This window comes from Anser anser (assembly GCF_964211835.1).
Source record: "Anser anser genome assembly, chromosome: 12".
Lineage (NCBI taxonomy): Eukaryota > Metazoa > Chordata > Aves > Anseriformes > Anatidae > Anser > Anser anser.
The window spans coordinates 14,782,579-14,802,488 of record NC_139733.1 but is presented as its reverse complement, the minus strand read 5'-3'; the positions used below and the strand labels follow the sequence as shown (position 1 = coordinate 14,802,488).

At 45.0% G+C, this 19,910-nt stretch overlaps 4 protein-coding genes across 16 annotated transcripts in view; 2 read left to right on the top strand and 2 right to left on the bottom strand.

The window, feature by feature from the left end:
- The window catches only part of ACOX2 (acyl-CoA oxidase 2), an 18,023-nt gene extending 12,677 nt beyond the window's left edge, over positions 1-5,346 (top strand). For 2 of the 3 annotated variants that reach the window (XM_083796255.1, XM_083796256.1), the window contains exons 13-15: positions 2,535-2,752; positions 3,532-3,664; positions 4,613-5,346. In XM_083796255.1, coding sequence (XP_083652381.1) covers positions 2,535-2,752; positions 3,532-3,664; positions 4,613-4,675 — 414 coding nt within the window. In that variant the 3' untranslated portion in view covers positions 4,676-5,346. Of the gene's footprint in view, positions 1-1,800; positions 1,944-2,534; positions 2,753-3,531; positions 3,665-4,612 lie in introns of all 3 variants that reach the window. The other variant, XR_014571688.1, reaches the window with a different exon arrangement.
- On the bottom strand, positions 4,610-14,444 carry KCTD6 (potassium channel tetramerization domain containing 6). 4 transcript variants are annotated; one of them, XM_083796275.1, is made up of 3 exons: positions 14,323-14,444; positions 8,975-9,083; positions 4,610-7,781 (listed from the first exon to the last, which is right to left on the bottom strand). In XM_083796275.1, the coding sequence occupies exons 2-3, from the start codon at positions 8,999-9,001 to the stop codon at positions 7,095-7,097; spliced, it is 714 nt and encodes a 237-aa protein (XP_083652401.1). In that variant the 5' UTR covers positions 9,002-9,083; positions 14,323-14,444; the 3' UTR covers positions 4,610-7,094. The 4 variants fall into 4 exon arrangements, with proteins under 4 accessions (XP_083652401.1, XP_083652399.1, XP_083652402.1 ...); XM_083796273.1 differs by lacking the exon at positions 14,323-14,444 and adding an exon at positions 13,492-13,618; XM_083796276.1 differs by lacking the exon at positions 14,323-14,444 and adding an exon at positions 9,402-13,120.
- Positions 13,658-19,015, top strand: PDHB (pyruvate dehydrogenase E1 subunit beta). The gene is made up of 9 exons (XM_083796271.1): positions 13,658-13,886; positions 14,016-14,123; positions 14,204-14,266; positions 14,344-14,379; positions 14,466-14,751; positions 15,640-15,750; positions 16,377-16,468; positions 16,947-17,088; positions 17,446-19,015. Exons 1-9 carry the CDS (start codon positions 13,752-13,754, stop codon positions 17,589-17,591), a joined length of 1,119 nt encoding a protein of 372 aa, XP_083652397.1. The 5' UTR covers positions 13,658-13,751; the 3' UTR covers positions 17,592-19,015.
- Positions 18,824-19,910, bottom strand: part of PXK (PX domain containing serine/threonine kinase like) — a 37,610-nt gene continuing 36,523 nt past the window's right edge. For 4 of the 8 annotated variants that reach the window (XM_083796259.1, XM_083796260.1, XM_083796257.1 and 1 more), the window contains one exon: positions 18,824-19,910. In XM_083796259.1, coding sequence (XP_083652385.1) covers positions 19,705-19,910 — 206 coding nt within the window. In that variant the 3' untranslated portion in view covers positions 18,824-19,704. The other 4 variants (XM_083796261.1, XM_083796262.1, XM_083796264.1 and 1 more) reach the window with 2 other exon arrangements.

Here is a 19,910-nt window from a genome sequence, read left to right as displayed (position 1 = left end):
CCAGGTGGAAAAACACTAGAGGCGATAGAAGCAAAAGTGGAGACAAAACACACAGTTCTGCTGCCACCAGTAGCAGAATCAGACTTCCCATGGCCTGTAATGAGAGCACACCATCTCCAATTTATGTTTAGCTTTTAATAAGAATTCATTGTTTATGGCTTTCAGATGAAAGCCTCCCCAAAGCCACCCTACTGAAGGATGGTAGAGTTACCACAAGGGTGAAACGTGTTATTTCTTACATCTGCTGCTCTTACAAGGAAAGATAAATGCAGGGGAGAAAAATGAAAAGTTGTGATAATGCAGTGTTAATTACTGATGAAAGAAATTAAATCAGCAAAGGCAAATTAGAGGCCTAAAAACAACTCCCAGTTCACATGGGTTGGATAGGCAATCTGCACTCCTTCAGCTGAAATAGGATCAGCATTAGTTCCCCCAAGCAAGTGGTTAGTATAGAACTAAGCAGAAAAGAAAGCAAGAGGGTAAAAGGGTCCTAAATATAAATGAAAGCCAAAATCACTGATACTTCAGAATCTCCAGGAAGCAAAATTCTTTTTTAATGTGGTTAAGTGCAATTTGCCTACAATTATGGTGAAGGTCTTCCTTCCTTCCTTCAATGAGGAAAGGAATATTTTGAAACAGATCTGTGGCTTACTTTAGCTTCATTCAATTTTTAATGAAAAACATCTTGCTGTAATCTGTGGTTCAGCCAGAGCCAACCCAAATTGAAATGGACTTAGCAAGAAGCCCCTTGCAGGGAAAGAGGAACCCTACGCATACTTAAACACAGCAGTATCGTCTAGATGCTCACATAGTAGGAAATAGCCCACGGGAACAGCCACTTTGTATTCAGTCCCTGATGAGCCAAACTCTTTCTTAGTGAAGGTGAAACTATTCCAAAACTATTAGAAGCATTGATCCTCTCATACTGATAAGTGCAGTTACTTAATCTTGCAAAACAAGAACTCACTGAGTAAGTGATCTTGTACGACTAGCTCTCTGCAGTAGCGTTATTTGTGGTTACCTGTGTGCTGTGTCACCCCAAAAGAGCAGAATAACTGTGTAATTGCCTCAACAATAAGAGGAGAGCTCCTTTAATCAAAGCAACATTTTTAAAATTACTTTCCTAATAATGTTTAAATGTAAATACATTTTAGTGGAATGAAACTGAAACAAAACATTCCTATTCAGAGATTAACTCCAGAAAAGACTTTCTGACCAGTGCTCCCTGTGCACAAACATTAACGAGACATTTCCTCCTCTGCTTGCTCAAATTGGTGGCCAAAGTCTCTGGAATGAAGGGAAAGAGAGACCACATTTCAGAAGAGGAATCTGGCTCTCTTGATGGAGAAGGAGAAGAACCTAGGCACAAGGCTAGACAGAAGGAAACAGTTTCCAAAGAGCTTAACATACACACATGCCTAGCTGTTATATTTTAAGTGATAGCTGTGCTGCTAGGCTTCTCAGAAAACAGGATCCAGGCCCCCAGAGCTTCTTAGATATCTTCAGGGAGAATAAGAGTTGCCCAAAAACCTTATCTTTCCCATAGCTTTAAAACCTTGACAGCCTGCTGTCTTCTTGGGGCACTTCTGTATTTACTACTTATTCCACACCTTCTCTGGAGCCTCACCCACACTACTGCCATATGAACAACTGCCTGCCAGCTCTCAGCCAGGTGGCTCAGACACCAGTTACGGCTTTGCTGCAGACTCCACACACTCTAATTGCTTGAGTAGACACCCAGTTTCTCAGGCAGGTTCTGCAGGCCACACTGACCTCCACACTGCTTGACCATGCTGTTAGGAGGAGCTGCAACACAGGTGTGCCTTGGATACACCCACACCGGGGAGGAGAACTGTACAACGGAGGAGTGAAACCACGCAGATACCAACACCACTAACCACCCAGAGGAATGTCAACATAACAAGAGTCACCCCCTCAAACAGGTGGAGTCATCCTCTTTCACTTACTCTGGAGCTCAGCTGTGCTGAGATGGTATTTCTGCAAGTCAGCAGACAATCTGCTCCTGTCTCACCCCGAAATTATTAGTTTATTTAAAACAACAAGAGCAAGAGGTAAGTTTGGATGTTACTCCAACAGCAAGGGATGTTTTCAGAGCTGAAGCTGTATAGCCACTGAACCCAATGTACCATGAGCCCAACAGGAGTTTCTTCTGCTGTATATAACCAACATTCACTTGCTAGAAATTAACACAAGCACATTTCAGTGGGTTTCCATCATACAAACTCTTTGGAGTATTCATCACAAATATGTGAGGTACCACCATGATTTCTGAAGCAGTTTTCTAGAGTTTACAAATACTAGTGCTGACTGTTTATACCCCCAATTTCTCTCCTCTACTGTAGCAGTAAGGCATGAATGCAAAAGGCCTAGTCAACCAGCAGACAAAGAATACAGACTGGTAAAGTGCCAGGGAAATGAAAAGGTTTTATATTCTTTGCAAGAATGTTTGAGTCACTTGGCCTACTTAGAAGTGTTTAGAGGTGCATTCACTGTTGATTGTATTTGTTTTCCAGGCTCACTGCCACTACATCACTGTGAAAAACTTTGTAGAGACTGTGGAAAAACTTGAGAACAAGGCTGGCATCCAGAAGATTATGAAACATCTCTGTGATCTGTATGCATTACACGGTATCTTCTCAAACGCAGGACTCTTTCTGCATGATGGATACATATCTGGAGCTCAAATGGACATGATCACAGCGTCATACCTGGACCTCCTGGGTGTCATTCGGTGAGCCACTCCAGCTCAAGAGGAGTTACACAGCCATTCAGTTTGTCCCTGCAATAAATATAAAATGGTACTGCTGTACCTATGGCAACATTTCCAGAGTCAATTCACCTCACCCGGTTTTTATTTTCATTGCCTGGCAGCATTAGAAATTCACTGAAACATCTACACAGAGCTCATTTTCACAGCAAAAAAAATATAAGGGTCCAGCTCCGCTGCCATCACTAAATTAAAGTCCTGTAAAATGAAATTGTGAGTTATAAATCAAGAAATCCTGAATATACCATTTGCGGCAGAGCAAAAGCAAGAAAATATGTAGTCAAAACAGCACTGGCAGGAAGCAGCTACAGGAACCGCTCATACAGTGCAAAACCTGCTTAAGCTGCAGCTAATACAGCCTGTTGCCATTGGTGACTTGTAACTGGTACCCAAACAATTCTGACTACATCCAGATCAGATGCATCCACTTGACACTATTTATTACTAGGTGACTTCCGAGGTATGCTAAGGTTTTAACTTACCACAATGCTCCAAAGCAAGTATTTTCAGGATTAATCACAGAATTGAAGTGGTGATAAGCTTAAGACTTAACTCAGGGCTTTAACAGAACATGCCTCTGAGGAATCAAAACAAGCAGCATTTTCCCTATAGACTAGGCAAAAGGAAAACCACCACAAGCGTTTTAGACCAAGGAACGTGGACAACCAACATTCAGTTTATTTTCCTCCCTTACAAAGCAATACCTACTTGACTAATACGAATGCCTTTCCTCTACTCCTTAGGAAGGATGCTGTTCCACTAGTGGATGCTTTTGACTTCACAGACAAGAGCTTGAATTCTGCACTCGGCAGTTATGATGGAAACGTTTACCAACGGCTTTACGAGTGGGCTCAGAAGTCACCCACCAACCAGCAGGTACAGCTGCTGGATTACAGCCTAGCAAATTCTCTATTAGCCAGAGCAGAAATCATTTGCTTTTCTTTTAATCAAGGCTATACAGATAAAAGTTAAATGGCAAAAGACCTCTTAATCCTCAGTATCTCGCTCTGAACAGTGAACTGCGATACTCCAATTATGCCACCTACGGTCTTAGCTCAGAGATGCAACAGCTCGTGGGATAGAGGGGCAACTACAATATGGTGATGAGTTACAGGACGCAAAGTACTAGCACTTGTACAAGGGAGCTGGACTGTCATGCTACCGGTGTGGTTTTTGTTTTTAAGGTTATGACACTGATGTAACGTTGTACAAAATAAGCTAAAACAACAGTCTGTTTACATGGTTAATATTATGGCACAACTCTATCTAACTGCAGGGTATTTTCCATTCACTGGTACTTTTACAGGTGCAATACTTAATTCTTTTAATAATATGTTTAACCAAAAAGACTATAAATGTTAAGGCAATTTTACCCTTCATCTTTAGCATTTTACTTTCACTTCTTCATTCATCCATATTGTGTAGAAATGTAAAATCCTGCATGATGCAAATGGCTATTGCTATTTGAAAACTCATTTTGCCTTAAGTGAAACTTTTACTGTTGTAATCAGCAATCCCTTTGAAAGTCTACAGCTGAACAGAAAACTTGCCTTTAGCAAACATTCAAGTTCAAGCACATTTTTTGAAGTTAAATAGTATGCTGTCCCATTTGATATGAGACCTACTGTGTACTGGTTATGAAGGACAGTGCACTTGATGGGGAAAGATCCTGCACATACCTGAAGTAGATTTTTTATATACGTATATATATATACATAGTCCAGTTTCTGCATTTCAGAGATCAGTCTTAAGAAACGGGAAGAGGTTATAATTTTTTTTTCCTTAACTACCATTAATTCCATGCTGCATTCTCTTTCCAAACAGATAAGCCCAGCCTATGAAAAGTATTTGCGGCCACTTCTTCACAACAAGCTATCGAAATTATGAAGACCATGGTCCAAATGAAGGGCACACCATTCTTCCCGCTCTTTGTGCGGCAGTTCATTTCTGAAGCATCAACATTAGCTAATCAGAGATAAATCATCAGTTCCTTATTTGCAATTGCTACAAGTATGAAACATGATTCTTAGCCAGCCATTTGCATTTAATCAGACAGAAGCCAAACAACTGTGAGTGGTACCCACTTTTATGAAGCAGTCTAGTCAGAAATAGCGTTGGTTTTTCTGTTTTCTAACTGAAATGTTCAGATAGCATCAGAAACTGAACCATTTGTCTTATTCTTTTTTTAAATCTACTACATGTAGATTAAGGAAAAAAAGACGATGAGCTCAGCCTCAGTTTTTTAACTGTACAGTGTCTTCAGAAAAAAAAATACCAGCAATCTTTAGTGAAAAACCTAAGGAATGTAAAATTATGGTCCTTGGTTTCTAGGAACAACTTACTCTTTTATATCAGGAAGCACGCTAGAAAATGCACTTGTTTCAACAATGTAAAAAGCTCTTAACTTGCTCAGCAGTTAAGTATTTCTTGCTAATGAAGATTCAGACAAAGCCGATATCAACTCCTATCTGCAGAATTTACTTTCCCATTAATAGAGCTGCTCATACTGTCTTTTGATAAATCTTGGATTCCAATAAAGTGTATTATTTGGAATACCACTTCTCTAGTTATTATACTTCATAATTATGAAAAGCCAGGTTGTTCCAGGCCCATCATTAACTTGCTCGTAAATGAAGTTTTGCAAAGAAGACCTTGTGATTATAATTCAACAGCTAACACAGATATTTCTTACCATATGTTGCAGGCAGGAAACAACTATTTTTCCTGAGCTTCATCAGTTCAGCTTTTCTTTTCCACCTCTGGAAGAATGAAGCTCTTACTATCACTTGCTACAAAAGTCAAAATCCCTACAACGTATGAAGAGGGGAGACAAAGCATGACAGAGGAATACACACTGAGACAAGCCTGATTGAGAGCTGGGATGCAAGGTTCCAGGCTTCACGAGCCAGCAACAGCCACAAAACTCCAGACCCCCATTTTAGGTCCCCAAAGAGCCCAGATATCACAGCAGTCCACACAGCCCAGAAATCAAAGCAGCTGTGGTAATAAACACTTGTGACAAGAACGTCACAGGAGAACATGATCCATTCAGTCAAAACAAACATCAACTCTACTCCCAACAGCATTCAAGTTAGAGCGTAACCAGAAATTCTACAAGTAATGGTGACCAAGTGCCCAAGAGAAGCAGAAATGACTACATGAAATTAGGAAAGAACACAGAAACTGAGTGCCTTGAATCAAACAGCATCAGAAACAGTACTTCAGTTAAAATACAGAATCATGTATATATGATATCCACAGCTATTAGATAAATCACTGAAATTGGGTAACACTGACTAGTAGCTACAAGTATTTAGTCTCTGTGTTCCCTCTATCCCCATCCCTGTAGTCCGTACAAATACTTGCCATCTTTCTGTTGGTCAAAGCGCATAGTTTTCCAAACGTAAGATTTTTTTTCTGTAATGAGGACAGCTGGATCAACTGATTAAGATAAAAAGGAAGAAAGTATGTCAGTAACAGAGGAGAACGGAGCCCTACCAGAGCATCTGCACTACTCTGAAGCACCAAATAACATGCTTTGGTGGTTTTATAAAGCACTAGAGTTCTAGAAGACAAACAAAATACAAAATAGTATTCTGTATTTCACATTTTTATTAGCTTCTTACTGGCAGGCATTACACTTGGGAGTAATATTGCACCAGGCATTAAAAATAAGAATTCTACCACAGGGACATTTTGCACTCAGAATCCAATATAAATATTTCTAATCATATTTCCATGGCTACAGATAATATTTGGTTGCTTGATTTATATGCATAGAAAGAAACAGTTGTCATAACTGTAAGAAACTGTACTTATCAAGTACTTTTAAAGGGTGGGATTTGTTTTTGCAGAATATTACAATACTGTTTATTGATTTAAAAACTAAATTAGTCTACATGATAGCAGCTTCTCCCCATCTGCCTCTTAAATTCTGTTTGTTTCTTGCTCCCAGTGGTGTAGCATTAGATGGATTAGAAACCGTTTAAACAGAGGTAATTTTAGCACTTTAAGTTGCGTCAGAGAATTGTGTTAATGACACAAAATACCCTATTGTACTAATTCTTCAGACTCCCTCTTTCAAACAAAAAGGTGTCTTGACTGAACAGGCACATGCATTTTTTTTTCTGGACAGGACAAAAGGACAGAGCTGCTAGAGAATGAAACTCCTCCAGTCCTTAATGATAAACAATAAATACTCGTATAAAAAAAGACCACATTGTTGCTTTAGTCAAAATCCAGGCTCTCTTGGGTTTACTGTTCAATTAAGTTGCTAATCACTGAAATGGCTCCTGCGGAGTCAGAATCAGTCATCTGTTTTCCGTGCCAGTCTACAGAAAGTCCAGTTATGCTCCACTGTGTTTTCATTGGCACGCTCGCTCATATGATGAACTCTGGTATTCCTGATCGTGAAGCCTTGCTTTGTGATGTACTCCATCAGATGGACTCGGAGCGACACTTCTTGGTGGTAGTCACAAGGCCCAAAAGTGAAGGAAACCTGACAGTCCCTGGTGTCCATCATATGCTTATTCCACTTGGTGAAGTGGTTTGAAATGCCCTCCAGTAAGGAATGGACTTTTGTGGTGATAGTGAGCTGCGTGATGATTACAGCCACCGGGTTGGAGTACTTGGACAGCTTGCGGGTGCTGGACAGCTCCACCACCTCCTCGAAGGTATCCACAGGATACAGAGGCTTGGGGTCATTGAGACACTGAATGAGCGGTTCGATCTGATAGAAGTCCGCCTCCTTCCGAAGCAGGTCAAACTCCTTGAAGTCCAGTGGCAAAGTTAGCTCTGAGGTCCTTAAAAAGTTAAGAACGTAACGGAAAAGTGGTCCATCCCTGTCAATGAAGTAATTGCCCTGAGAGTCCCTGGCGGTGGGGAAGTCTCCCCTGAACATGGCCCCAAGCATCGAGTCAGGATATCTCGTTAGAGTGGTGAGGGATGTCGTATACATGTGTCCGCCCACATTTAGCGTGACTGGATCAGTCATCTAGAAAGAGAGAAAGTGCAGAGTTTGTCAAGCCACGGCGAGAAGACTTAATCACCTCACCAACACACACGGCAAATGCTGTTTGAGAACTGCAGGCTCCAGGAAGAATCTCGCTTCTCCCATTTGGAGCCTTTAAGCGGTGTTCAAACCTGAGCAAATCCAAGCCACCCAGCAACAAGGCACAGCCGGCACCTAGACAGGATCACACTTAACATTCAGAAAGCACATTTCCAGAATGCTTTAGAAATCTTAACTGGGGTACTGTCACAGAATTAAGTTTTGCATTTGAACAACAAGGGTTTTTTCCTATTTTACAGATGGGGAAATGAAAACAGAGACATTTCCTGAAGAACACGTTAATCTGAATGAGGTCCATCAGTGCTCCTTACTTTCAAAATCTGTCACTCGTTCAAGAGGAAGAACAACAACAACAAAAATGAGCTGAACAAGTCTTAAGCCTCTTTTTCTCCCTCAAAAGAGGAAGACAGTGCAAGTTTAGGCCCAAGACCGAGAGCTCACAATCAAAGTAATCGATGCATTGGTTAAGAGGCATCATTAAAACAAGCAAACAAAAATCTTCCAGCTTTTAACTCTCAAAAGAAATGTTTATTTGAAAATGAGCATGCTGCATAGAAGAGGGGGCAGAGCACCAAGCCAGTCTGCATCAGCTTCCAGATAGCACATGAGGAAGCAAGAGAGAAAGGAACATGAATCCCATCTGGCCACCAATCCTAACAATCAGGACTGAGGCCAGCCAGAGAAAAAGAGACATATGCATGGCAGCAGAATGTTTAGAGAATGAGAAGAGGAGAAAAATAAGATGCATTTGTCTGGTTTAGGACAGGATTTAAAGGAAAAATATTTTTCCTTATAAATAACATGATGAAGTCCTTAAAATTATATGCAAGAAGCATAAACTATTTTCAGGTTTTGTGTGTTAGGAAAATGGCAACAACAAGCTTAACGGTCAGTTAAGTACTCACTGATTTTTGCTAGGAAATACGAACAGGAGCACTCCCCACAAACAGCATGTGAGGGGAAGCACTCCAGTTAGATCCTCTAACACGCAGTTCTTCTTCTCACATAACTGAAACTCTGGATCTACACAAGACAGATCTGCAAGGATTCCTACCTCGAGATCTTGAAAGCCCAGTCGTGCAGCTCAGCACACACATCTACACGGGATCGCTTACCATATATCCCCAGTCTCCATTATCCATCTGTTCAATTGCTTGAGCCGTGGTACTCCAAGTTTAACAGAAGGTTGTCGAAAGGATATGCAGCTCACCTCCTATTATCTCCCTGCAGGAGAAAGCACACACAAAAACACAAAACAAACAACAAAACATGGCAGACTAAGTATCTACAAGAACAACCAAGGGGAATGCTTTCTAATCAAAGGCAGGCTCTCTGCCAGGAGAGCATTCAGCTACAAAGCCACATTAGAAGCAGAATCTGCAAACGAGCTTTTCCCTGCGTCTCCCTCCACGCTACCACAGGACTGCCTCCAGAGCACACGGAGAGCCACTCTGCTGGCTGTTCTGACCATCCCAGATTTGTTAAACAACACGCAACGTGCCTCTGAGGATAATTTACATTTACAAACGGACTACTTTTCACCTGGAAAACTGAGCACTTTGAAAGACAAGTGTCCTTTTCCCAATTAAAAATGTTTGCTTATTTGCCGTTGGGGTCATGCACGTGATCCATGAACGCCAGTCAAAATTCCCGTGCTCCAGTTTCAAACTGTGCAGAAGAATAAATCAAGCGTGAAAGAATGAACAGCAAGAAAAAAAATTCTCACTGCAGAATTAATAATTCAATAGTGGAGAACTGCAATTGATAGCAAGAACATTAATCTACAAAGAAAGCGCACGAATGGACTGCACAGACACACGCTCTCGAAAGAAATCTCTTTAGGGACAAGCAAGAGGACATCAAACATCCTTTTAACTACGCTCCAACGAAAGTAATTTGAGAAGTGGTTCACACTGTAACTTCCCAGAAGATGCTGAACCGCTGACTTGCATAACAAGGGGACTCTCTCCACAGAAGCACGGCAAGAAAAATCCACAGCCCGGCTCCTGCAGCTCAAGGCAGGGGCCGTGAATGAGCCCAGGCACCAGCGGAGGCTTTCCAAAGGTGGCCTGCTGACCACGCCAAAGGACACCCCAGTAGAGAAGCCAGCTGTCAGTAAGCCTAAATTCCCTACCCAGAATCTGCGTCTCTGCTAGAACTGCTGAAAATTTAGGTCAGCCTGTTTTAAGTAGGGTGCAGCTTTGCAGTTTTGTTTATTTTTACATCTTAAAGACAACACAGCTACCAAGGCTTCTGCTCCCATCCCCGGTACCAGCAAACTTCAGCGCACGGACACAGCTAAAAGCAGCTGGAGGATTTAGCTGAGACAGGGCCCTACATTCTCAAAAAATGAACGGTTCACGGTTAATTCCCAACCGTTGCCCTTCTCACTCCTAGAAAACGAGGCAAGTTCTGCCATCCTCCACAGAACAACGCGGCGCGACCTGCTCTGGGCTCCGCTGCCCTGCCCGCAGCAGTCTCCACAGGCCAGGCCTGGGGGGCAGCAGCACGGGCACAGCCTCAGCTACACCTGAGGTATATCAAGAGAAGAAAACACAAAACCACTGCATGAAAATCATGAGGTCAGACAACAGAAGACTAAGGAATTAAGGTACAGAACGAGTCATACCAGGATCCTATTTTTACAAATTAGCGATGGAGCATGCCTCAAGAAAGTATACTAAATCACACACCCCCACCAGTAGATAAACCTGGAATGCGAGCTCTTTTGCCAATGTCTGTAATTATTTTTTTGAAGTCGTTCAGGTTTTCTCTATTTTGAATTGTCACTCGAGTACAGCTCATTAGCTTTTATCAATAGCCCAGACCCTTCACATTCCAGTTTCTGGTTTGGGGTTTTTTCCCCTCCTTTAAGGAACGCGTACTTATAGCTGTTCCCCTGGTCATGTACATCAGTATAGCGTGCAGATGCATTAAAATCATAGGAGAGACCAGCCTAGGTATCTCATTTTCAAGAAAAACACTCACTTGAAGATGAAATAATTCAGCCATCCAGGAACTTCACAGAGTCCCAAGTACAGATGAATCAAGACTTTTTTTTTCCCATCAATGACTGTTCAGTGAAAGAAACAGATTCAATTGCCTGTATGACGGCAACTTTCTGATCATGAACTGATCTTTGATCACAGTATTGCTACGTAGCACCACAGTAAGTAAGTTACGAGAGCAATTAGCTGAAACAAACCCAGCCCTCAACACAGAAGTGGCAATGAGAAGTCTCACCGACCTTTCTGTAAGGATCAAGAATCGCCAGGCACGCACAGACCCACCTGGCAAAGCTCACCATGGAGCAAAACGCGCAGCACAAACGATGACACAAGGAGGCCATCCTAAAATGCCTGAACGTGACCACAGCTACCCGCTGCTCCCCACACCAGCCGGGGAGCTCTGCATTTCCAGACAACTTCACAGGCAAAAATAGCGCTGTTCGGGTACCACCTGAGATAAGGACAAGCAAACCACATCACAACAAGGGTGGGGAATTCACAATTTGCCTTTCAACAATGCTCCAAATTCCTCCTGAACGAAACAAGGCGATGCACGGGTGTGGGCGGGCAGACGCTCACTCCATCTCCACCCCAGGACCGGCGGCCCCCAGCCAGCGCTGGTCCGGGTCACACAGCACACAGCCACCAGGCAGAAACCAGGCAGAGAAACCATCCCCACCGCAACAAGCAGGCGACACATGGATGCAGCCCAGGACAGCCTGCCTTTAATAACCGCCAGGAATACCCGTGTGGGATGAACCTCAGCCGGACAAGCTGCTGACACCGTTTAAGGGCATCGCTCTTTGGTGAGAGCAGGAGCGCATCGATCGTGTCAACCTACAGCCGTGCTTTCATCAAGCTTTTTCTGCGAGTGGGGAGAAGACATGCAGCGTTACCAGGGTCATCGGGGCTGTCATAGCCCTGCACCAAGCACATCCAGAGCTAGAAATTAGCAATGAGAGGCAAGTACCTTCGAAGAAAAGCACCCAAGTCATCGTTTTATAGTACATGCACCAAATTGGATACCTGCATTCATAAAACGCTCACTCTTATTTAATATTTTATGACTCAGAGGATTACAAGGCTATTTACTAGCAACATTACTGCAACAGGTAGTCCCATTAACTTCAGCAGGGCTTCTCCCAGGAACAGAGCTACTAACGTGCAACCATTTTGCAAGCTGAGATTCAGAGAAAGCAAATGAGAGGCAGCTGAAGGTCTGCATCTGCGAACCGACACGCACACGTCCGGGACGGACCCAGGGGATGCCAGCAGCACTGGGAAGCGTTTTCACTGCTGGGACCACGGACGTCAACCACACTTGGTCATGGCCACAGGCTACACGCTGCACCTGGAGAAAGTCGTAGCGTTTGTACCATCATACACAGCTACACCAAGGAGGAGAAACGTACCTAGCAGTTAAAAGTCGAGAGGCATGTGCCACTTGAACTGTCCTGAATGCTTTTCAGCTAGTTTTCTCCAAGATATGAACTGAAGGATTTGCTTGGAGCATTGGTCTTTAATGGACAGTTTGGTAGCAAAATTACAACACAAACTATTCAATGTCTATACAAAGTGTTTAACCTCAGTTGGTATTGCAGGTTTCAGGATCAACATTAAGTTGACAGGAGCTGTACAAACCTAGCAGTGCATTTATACGGATAAATACACGTGGTATTTCGAGCTACTCGCCCACTTGCTGAGCTCGTAGCCCCTGACATTTGGATCCCCAAAGATGAGAAAACACAACTCCTGCTCCCAGCACGGCTACGCAGTCAGTGGACAACCCTTCTATTCCTGAGCCCCTCTTCAAACCTGAAGGCAAGTTTTTACTGTAAATCGCTATCAGCGACCCACCTGAACTACCAAAAACTGGGCTGGAGCCAGCAGTGCCCGTCCCCCCCAGCCCTGCACGGCCGGGGAGCAGGCGGCAGCGCAGAGGCGCGATGATACAGCACGGAGCTGCCCGGGGCACGGAGGCAGCGGGTTGTGAAGCCAGCGGTTGCAAGACTTCTGCTAACACAGCGGCCGCCTTCACCGGGGGAGCATCCCTCACCCTCCCCACGCCAAGGCACGGTGACTGCCGTGGTTTAGTGCAGCCTCGCTCAGCCTTGAGCTCCTCAGGTCAGCGCTCAGCCTTCACCACCGCTGCCCCCCCCCAATGGCCCCACCGTGAGCCCCGAGCCCCCGGGACCCCGGGTAGGTCCCGGTCCCGGTCCCGCCCCGCGACCCCCCGGGGATCCCCCTCCCGCCGGCCTGGCCCCGCGGGGACGCCCCGGGGCCGGGGGCGCTGCGCACCGGGGGGGGTGCGGGGCTGCACCGGGGCAGCGCACGGCGGCTGCACCCCCCCGGGGGCCGTGATTCAGCACAGCCGGTGCCGGGAGCGCCGCGCTCCGCCTGCAGCCCCCAGCGGCCCGGGGCTGCCCCCCGAGGGGCTGCGGGAGCCCCCCCGGCACCCCCCGTTCTCCCCAGCGCCCCGCTCCCCGGGGCTGCCCCGGCCCGAGCGGGCACCCGCCGCATCCCCGCCCGAACCGGGCACCGGCCCCGGCCCGGGGCGCTCAGCCCCGCGCCCCCCGGTCCCCCCAAAGGCTCCGCGGCGCGGCCCGGCCCCGTCCCGCACTCACGGGCGCAGCTCCCGGCTCCGCGCAGGGCCCGGCGGCGGCGGCGGCGGCGGCGGCGGGGCGGGGGCGGGGGGGAGCGGACCGGGGCGGCGGGCGGGAGGGGGGCGTGGTTTCCTCAAGCCCCGCCCCTTTCTCCGCCCCCTCCGGTCGGGTGAGGGCGGGGCGCCGCCTCCCTCCGCCCGGCGTCCGTGCGAGGGGAGGTCTCGCGAGAGCTGGGCGCGGGGCCGCGCTGCTCCCGCCGCCCCGCAGAGGACACGGCCAAGATGGCGGCGGGCCGGGCGCTGCGGCTCCTGGCGCCCCTCGGCTGCCGCCTCCCGCAGCACGGCCCCGCCGCACGGCGCCTGCTGCTGCAGCAGCCCCGCCGCGGCCTCCGCCTCTCCGCCGCCGCCGCCATACAGGTAAGGGGGCGGCGTCCCCCCGAGGGGGAGCCCCGGGGAAGGGCTGGGAGGGGGGTGGGGGGGGGGGTTGTCCCGGTGCTCCGGGAGCGGTACGAGCGCGGCGCCCCCCCGGTCGGTGCCGCCCCGCAGGTGACGGTGAGGGACGCGCTGAACCAGGCGCTGGACGAGGAGCTGGAGCGGGACGAGCGCGTTTTCCTGCTCGGGGAGGAGGTGGCCCAGTACGACGGTGCCTACAAGGTGAGCGGCCGCCGTTACCGGGCCGGGGGAGGGGGTGGGGGCCCAGCCGCGGGGGCTGACGGCGCTTTGCTGCCCCGCAGATCTCCAGGGGGCTGTGGAAGAAGTACGGGGACAAGAGGATCATCGACACCCCCATATCCGAGGTACGGCTTCGCCCGTTTCACGCCTAGGAGGTCGGCTCAGTGCCCCCCGTGCTTACCCGCCGTTTGCTTCTTTGCAGATGGGCTTCACAGGAATCGCCGTCGGCGCCGCCATGGTCTGTAAACTCACATTCCTTCTTAATTACTCCGTAAAATAAACCGCTTTTTGCTAACTTACCAACCTCTCATCTGACTTCAATAGGCAGGGTTGAGACCGGTCTGCGAGTTCATGACGTTTAACTTCTCCATGCAAGCAATCGATCAGGTCATCAACTCGGCTGCCAAGACGTGCTACATGTCCGCGGGGTCCATCCCCGTGCCCATCGTCTTCCGGGGCCCCAACGGGGCGTCCGCTGGCGTGGCTGCCCAGCACTCGCAGTGCTTCGCGGCGTGGTACGGGCACTGCCCGGGACTCAAAGTTGTTAGTCCTTGGAGCTCAGAAGATGCCAAAGGCCTGCTGAAAGCGGCAATCCGGGACGATAATCCAGGTGAATGCAGATCACGGTGGTATCTAGCAGTCATTCTGCCTCATTTTGAAAAAAAAATATGTATATATATCTTTTTCAACCTAAAAACACCTCAGGTCTATTGATGCTGATACTAGTGGTCATTTGGCTTGCTAGCAGTAGCCTCTGATTTTGTGCTGTTGCCAGTTCTATCTTTAATATTAGTTTGGTACCAATCTGAAAGCTTAGAAGATGCCTTTATGGACCTATCGTAAAGGAGTTAAAAATGAGGGAGATGAGTCAGGAGGCGTTCCTACATATAGTGTCTGATTATATACACTTTTCAGATGATAAATTCAGAATCTCATTAACCAAAAGCGGGGTAACTTTTGTTTTTATTTCTCACAAGTACGTGTGCAAAATTTAAAACATTTCTGAAACTAGAAATTCTACGGAAATAGTTCTTCGTCATGACCTTTCCCATTTTCTTTGATCTAGTTTGTGGAGCTGAGTGTACAGGCTCAAATTTTACAGTCTACCTTTTTAAAAACAAAGGCTTTGTAAGTCAGTTACCTTTGTTAGCATATGCTTCCCAGCTCATATTTTGTCAGTTTTTGTTGTTTGTTTTTTAAGGAAGAAACATACGAAGCTCTTTAAATCTTGTGTAAAGACCTATCACTGTCATGTACCAAAAGCTAGATACCTTATCATGTTTAAGATAAACTTTAGACAATTTTAAAAATGATTCAGTAGCAATGAGTAGACTCTTGATGTTGTTGTTGTTATTATTATTGTTTCTGCAAATGTACTGAAGTCTTTGTTGCCTGGACAGAGTTAGTATCTTGAGCCAGTCTGCTGCAATACAGTTCCTCATAAGCACAGTCCTCTTCTTGTAGAAGTACAAGTTAATCCAATTATGTTTTGTTCTAGTTGTGATGCTGGAAAATGAATTGCTGTATGGTGTTCCCTTTGAAATGTCTGAACAGGCACAGTCAAAGGATTTTGTTGTTCCAATTGGAAAAGCCAAAATAGAAAGGGAAGGTAAGCCAAGAACATGGTTTATGTATCCTTACTAAGTGAACTGCCTGGGGACTGTTGTTTGTTTGTTTCTTTGTTTGTTTTTAAAATTCAGCTATTGAGAAAGACTCCTGTCATGGGACGCAGGAAAGTGTTTCAAATATCAATGCTCTTTGTACCGTAGTATACTTAATTGTGCTGTTCCCTGTATAAAGAAAAATTACCTGATTCCCTGTATCTCATTTCAAGCAGCACCTTTCTAAAAGATTTGTTCTTTACTACAGGGATAGTGTAGGTGATGGGCACGGAAACTTTTTTTCTTCACCTTTAGTTTTGTTTTTTTTCAAAAATGAATAAGATCGCTGTAGCATTTCAGCCTCTTTGTTCATAATTTACCACTGAATGATACAAATGCTCAAAAGGGAATATATAAAAGCTATTAAATATCTCTGAATTAAAAGATAAAGTTCGTGTCTTCACATAGTCCTACTACCACTCTCCATGCTAAGCACGGGTGTGGAACACTTAACATTTTAACTAAATGAAAGGGACTTAAATTTACAATAGAATACTAACGCTACCTTGAAAAGAATCTAGGGCTTAGAGAAAAGCTTTAAGTCTTTATTTGCTTTTTTAACACCCTTTTCTAGGAACTCATGTTACATTAGTGTCACACTCAAGACCTGTTGGACACTGTTTGGAAGCAGCTGCTGTACTGGCCAAAGAAGGTGTAGAATGTGAGGTGCGTGGGGTTTCTGTTGCTTCTCCCTTTCCCTGGACTATGACAAAAAGGCAAGCAGTGTCCTTGTTCAGGCTCTGCAAAATGTCAGTTTATAAACTACACGCTTATTATATTTTAAGTGCCTTAGCAGTCAACAAGCCAAGCATGCGTGTTACATGTTTCTGCATTTGATGTTTTCAGCACAAAATTAAGGCAGAACTACTAAAGATGTTCAGATTGGCCTCTCTATATAAGCAGAACAATGATGTTCCCTATCAGCGTGGTTGTATCTATTTATAGCAAGACTCATCTGCCTGACACTTTCCAGGCACCACCAAAACTGTTCTGCAGAGTCTGTTAGGATAAAGTTAATGAAATTACTAACTTTAGGTCTTATCCTCAAAGTCAGAATAGATCAAAGTGCTAGAGGACAGCGTACCCAAACAGTAGTAAATGATATGCTTAGATCATAGCAAAACTCACTCAGTGCCTTTTTCAGGTGGTAAATCTGCGCACCATTAGACCAATGGATATCGAAACGGTGGAAGCCAGCGTTATAAAGACAAACCACCTTGTAACTGTAGAAGGAGGTTGGCCACAGTTTGGAGTAGGAGCTGAAATCTGTGCCAGGATCATGGAAGGTACTGAGATTTGCAATACGCAAGTTGATCTCATTTCCTTGTCTAAATTCTGATGACTTTGTGATAAAGCCAGATGAAGAGAAACTTAGTCGGAGCTCAGGTGTTGCTGTCTTGCTCTAATGATGTTCATATGGTCAATTCAGCTGGCTTTCTGGTGTAAACCTTACCCTAGGAGCCTGACTGTGAGAAGCAGGATGGTAACTTTTTGTCTAAACCGTAGTGCATGCTGATGAACAAGCAGGAACAGCTATCTCTGGAACTACGGGAAGAAAACTGTTGAAAGTATATTAAGACTTAAACACTGAATTAACAGAAAACCATAGTGTGCAGCAACCTGACACCTGTCTTCTGTTTCAGGATCTGCCTTTAACTACTTGGATGCTCCAGCTGTGCGTGTTACCGGTGCAGACGTTCCTATGCCTTATGCAAAAATTTTAGAAGATAACTGCATACCTCAAGTGAAGGATATAATATTTGCAGTGAAGAAAACTTTGAATATCTGAGTTGTAAATACATGTTTTAAAGTCCTGCTTTAAAAAGCATTAATGGTGTAAGGCAAGTTGTATGCATAACTTTGTTGTATAGCTACATTCTTTTGTACGGTAAAGTACAGTGATCTCCCAGAATATTTATATGGCTACGTGTAACAGGGTTACCTTCTAAGCCACACTTGATATAAGCAACAATGTGGTAATGCTTGTCTGTTAGTCAGCGTGTACTTCAGCTGTACAGGTGGGTTAGGATCTCTCCATGTATTCAAAATTCATAGGGAAGAAAAAAAACACTTGAATTTCTGCTTGGCTTGTAATTATCAGACTACCTGTGTTTAACTGACTGTGATGGTGGATGAGTGCAAAAAGGTAGTAAAAGGGGAATTTGCCCTGAATTTAATCCTGGAACGCTGCACGGCTCTCTAGGAGCTCTTTGCAAGGCTTATTGATGGTGAAGAATCAAACTGGAGTTGAGCAAAGCCTTGCTTTCAGCAAGTGCAGCTATCTGTACAAAGTGGCCTGTGGTATGGGTTAAGAGATAGCTAATGTGCTTAGTTCGAAAAGTATTCTTTCATCACACAGAAAAGCTTCTGCACACAAGCTTAAATAAAGATCCTGATCCTCTTCGGTATGCAAGGGGAAATACTATCTATTTATTCTTTACTAGCTGTCACGTACAGCGATAAAACACTTGCTCATATTTTTTTGCTTTTATGTAGTTTTTTTTAAACTTGCCAGAGGGACTAACAATGGAATGCTCAAACAATAGTTCTTCCATGGGGGAAAAAAAGGTATTTTATTCAGAGTTGGGTAATAAACTATTTATTCAAAAGTAGTAGTTGCACAGATTGTGTCTGAAGAGCTGGGAAAGAGTTGTGGTAGCTTTAAACTGCTTAAGCTGCAACCACGTACCGGGGTTTAGCTAAGGGGCTATTCCTGACAGGTAGGTTTTGGTCAGCAGCTCCTGTTACTGTCCTGGTAAGAGCGTAAGCATTGCCTGTAGCAGTCTGCAGCATGGCTTGCTCTCTATAGTCAGGAAAAGCTGCCTTTCCACTGAACTGTTGGAGAGGAGATACTTACCTCTCTTAAGCAGGCGGAAGAGCTTAGGTCCTATTTCAGTTACAAGCCAGGAATACCTCTCAGGGTATTTCCTGGTAGCAGAAGTGCTATTAGGCTCTTAGAAGTCTGGCTTGCAAGCAGAATTCTATCAGAATACATCCACCACCACACTGCAGGAGGAATTCCATTAACATTTTAATAAAAATAACTGAATATCACAGGTTACATGAAACTTTGTACAGACATTCTCTGCATAGTAACAAACACTGATGTATCTGAATTTAAAAAATGGATTATCTATAATCCTTTAAAGTGCAATTTAAGGTTTTAGTCAAATCAAAAAGGATCTTTCAATAAAGTTTACGCTGTAAAATTAACTTGAAGTCCCATTTAAGTAAATCATGAATAATATCCCGGTGCCCTATTAACTCCCATTTCAACTGTTTCCTTACTTAAAAAAAGTTTCCTTTAGAGTTGCAGGTAGGATGTCTATTTAAACAAATTTGAGACAGCATTTTTTACTCCACCAACAAATAGGGTGGGAATAAGATTTAATTCTCCAGTTCCCTCACCTGTGCAGTACACTTTAAAGGTTGGTTTGGTGCGTTTTATTTTTTTGGATTACCTAAAACAAAACCTGTTGATTCAATGCAGCAAGAATTAGATGAGTTACAGTTACATGAATAGTACTGAAAAATCTTACAGCAGACTAAAACTAGATTCCTGTAATTTGAAAAGAAAAGTGGGGAAACAGAACTAGAAAAAAAATGCTTTAATTCACCTGGATCGTGGACGTTCCTATTTTCAAATTTTTATTCAGCTATACAGCCCTGATAGTGTAGCTAGAGAAAAAAGTTCTTAAAACCAAATAAAGAAGGGAGTACTTAGCATGGCAACGCAATCCACAGTGTAGTGCTGCTGCTCAAGGAAAGCTGAAAGAGGGGTAAAACGGAGTTACAGTGTGGTTAGCCGCTCTATGCTGGTGAATGTCGCCACGCAGACGGGCCTTGTTCCGAGACAGCACAGGAAGGGGAAGGGGAATTCAATCCTGCTGTAACCGGTAGCCTCAGCTGATCCTGGGAGCACTGTAGTCACACGTCTGTGTTTTCTTCAGAGTTCCTTTCTGAAAGTTTTGAATGGAGCTGAGTAAAGCTCCTCGGCTTGCACTGACGGCGGGCTGAGGGTTCGGCTGCATTGGCACCTCTGTACTTGGAGGAGGAGCTGCTGGTGGCAGGGGCGGCGGTGGCGGTGCTGGGGGTGTCGACGATGCTC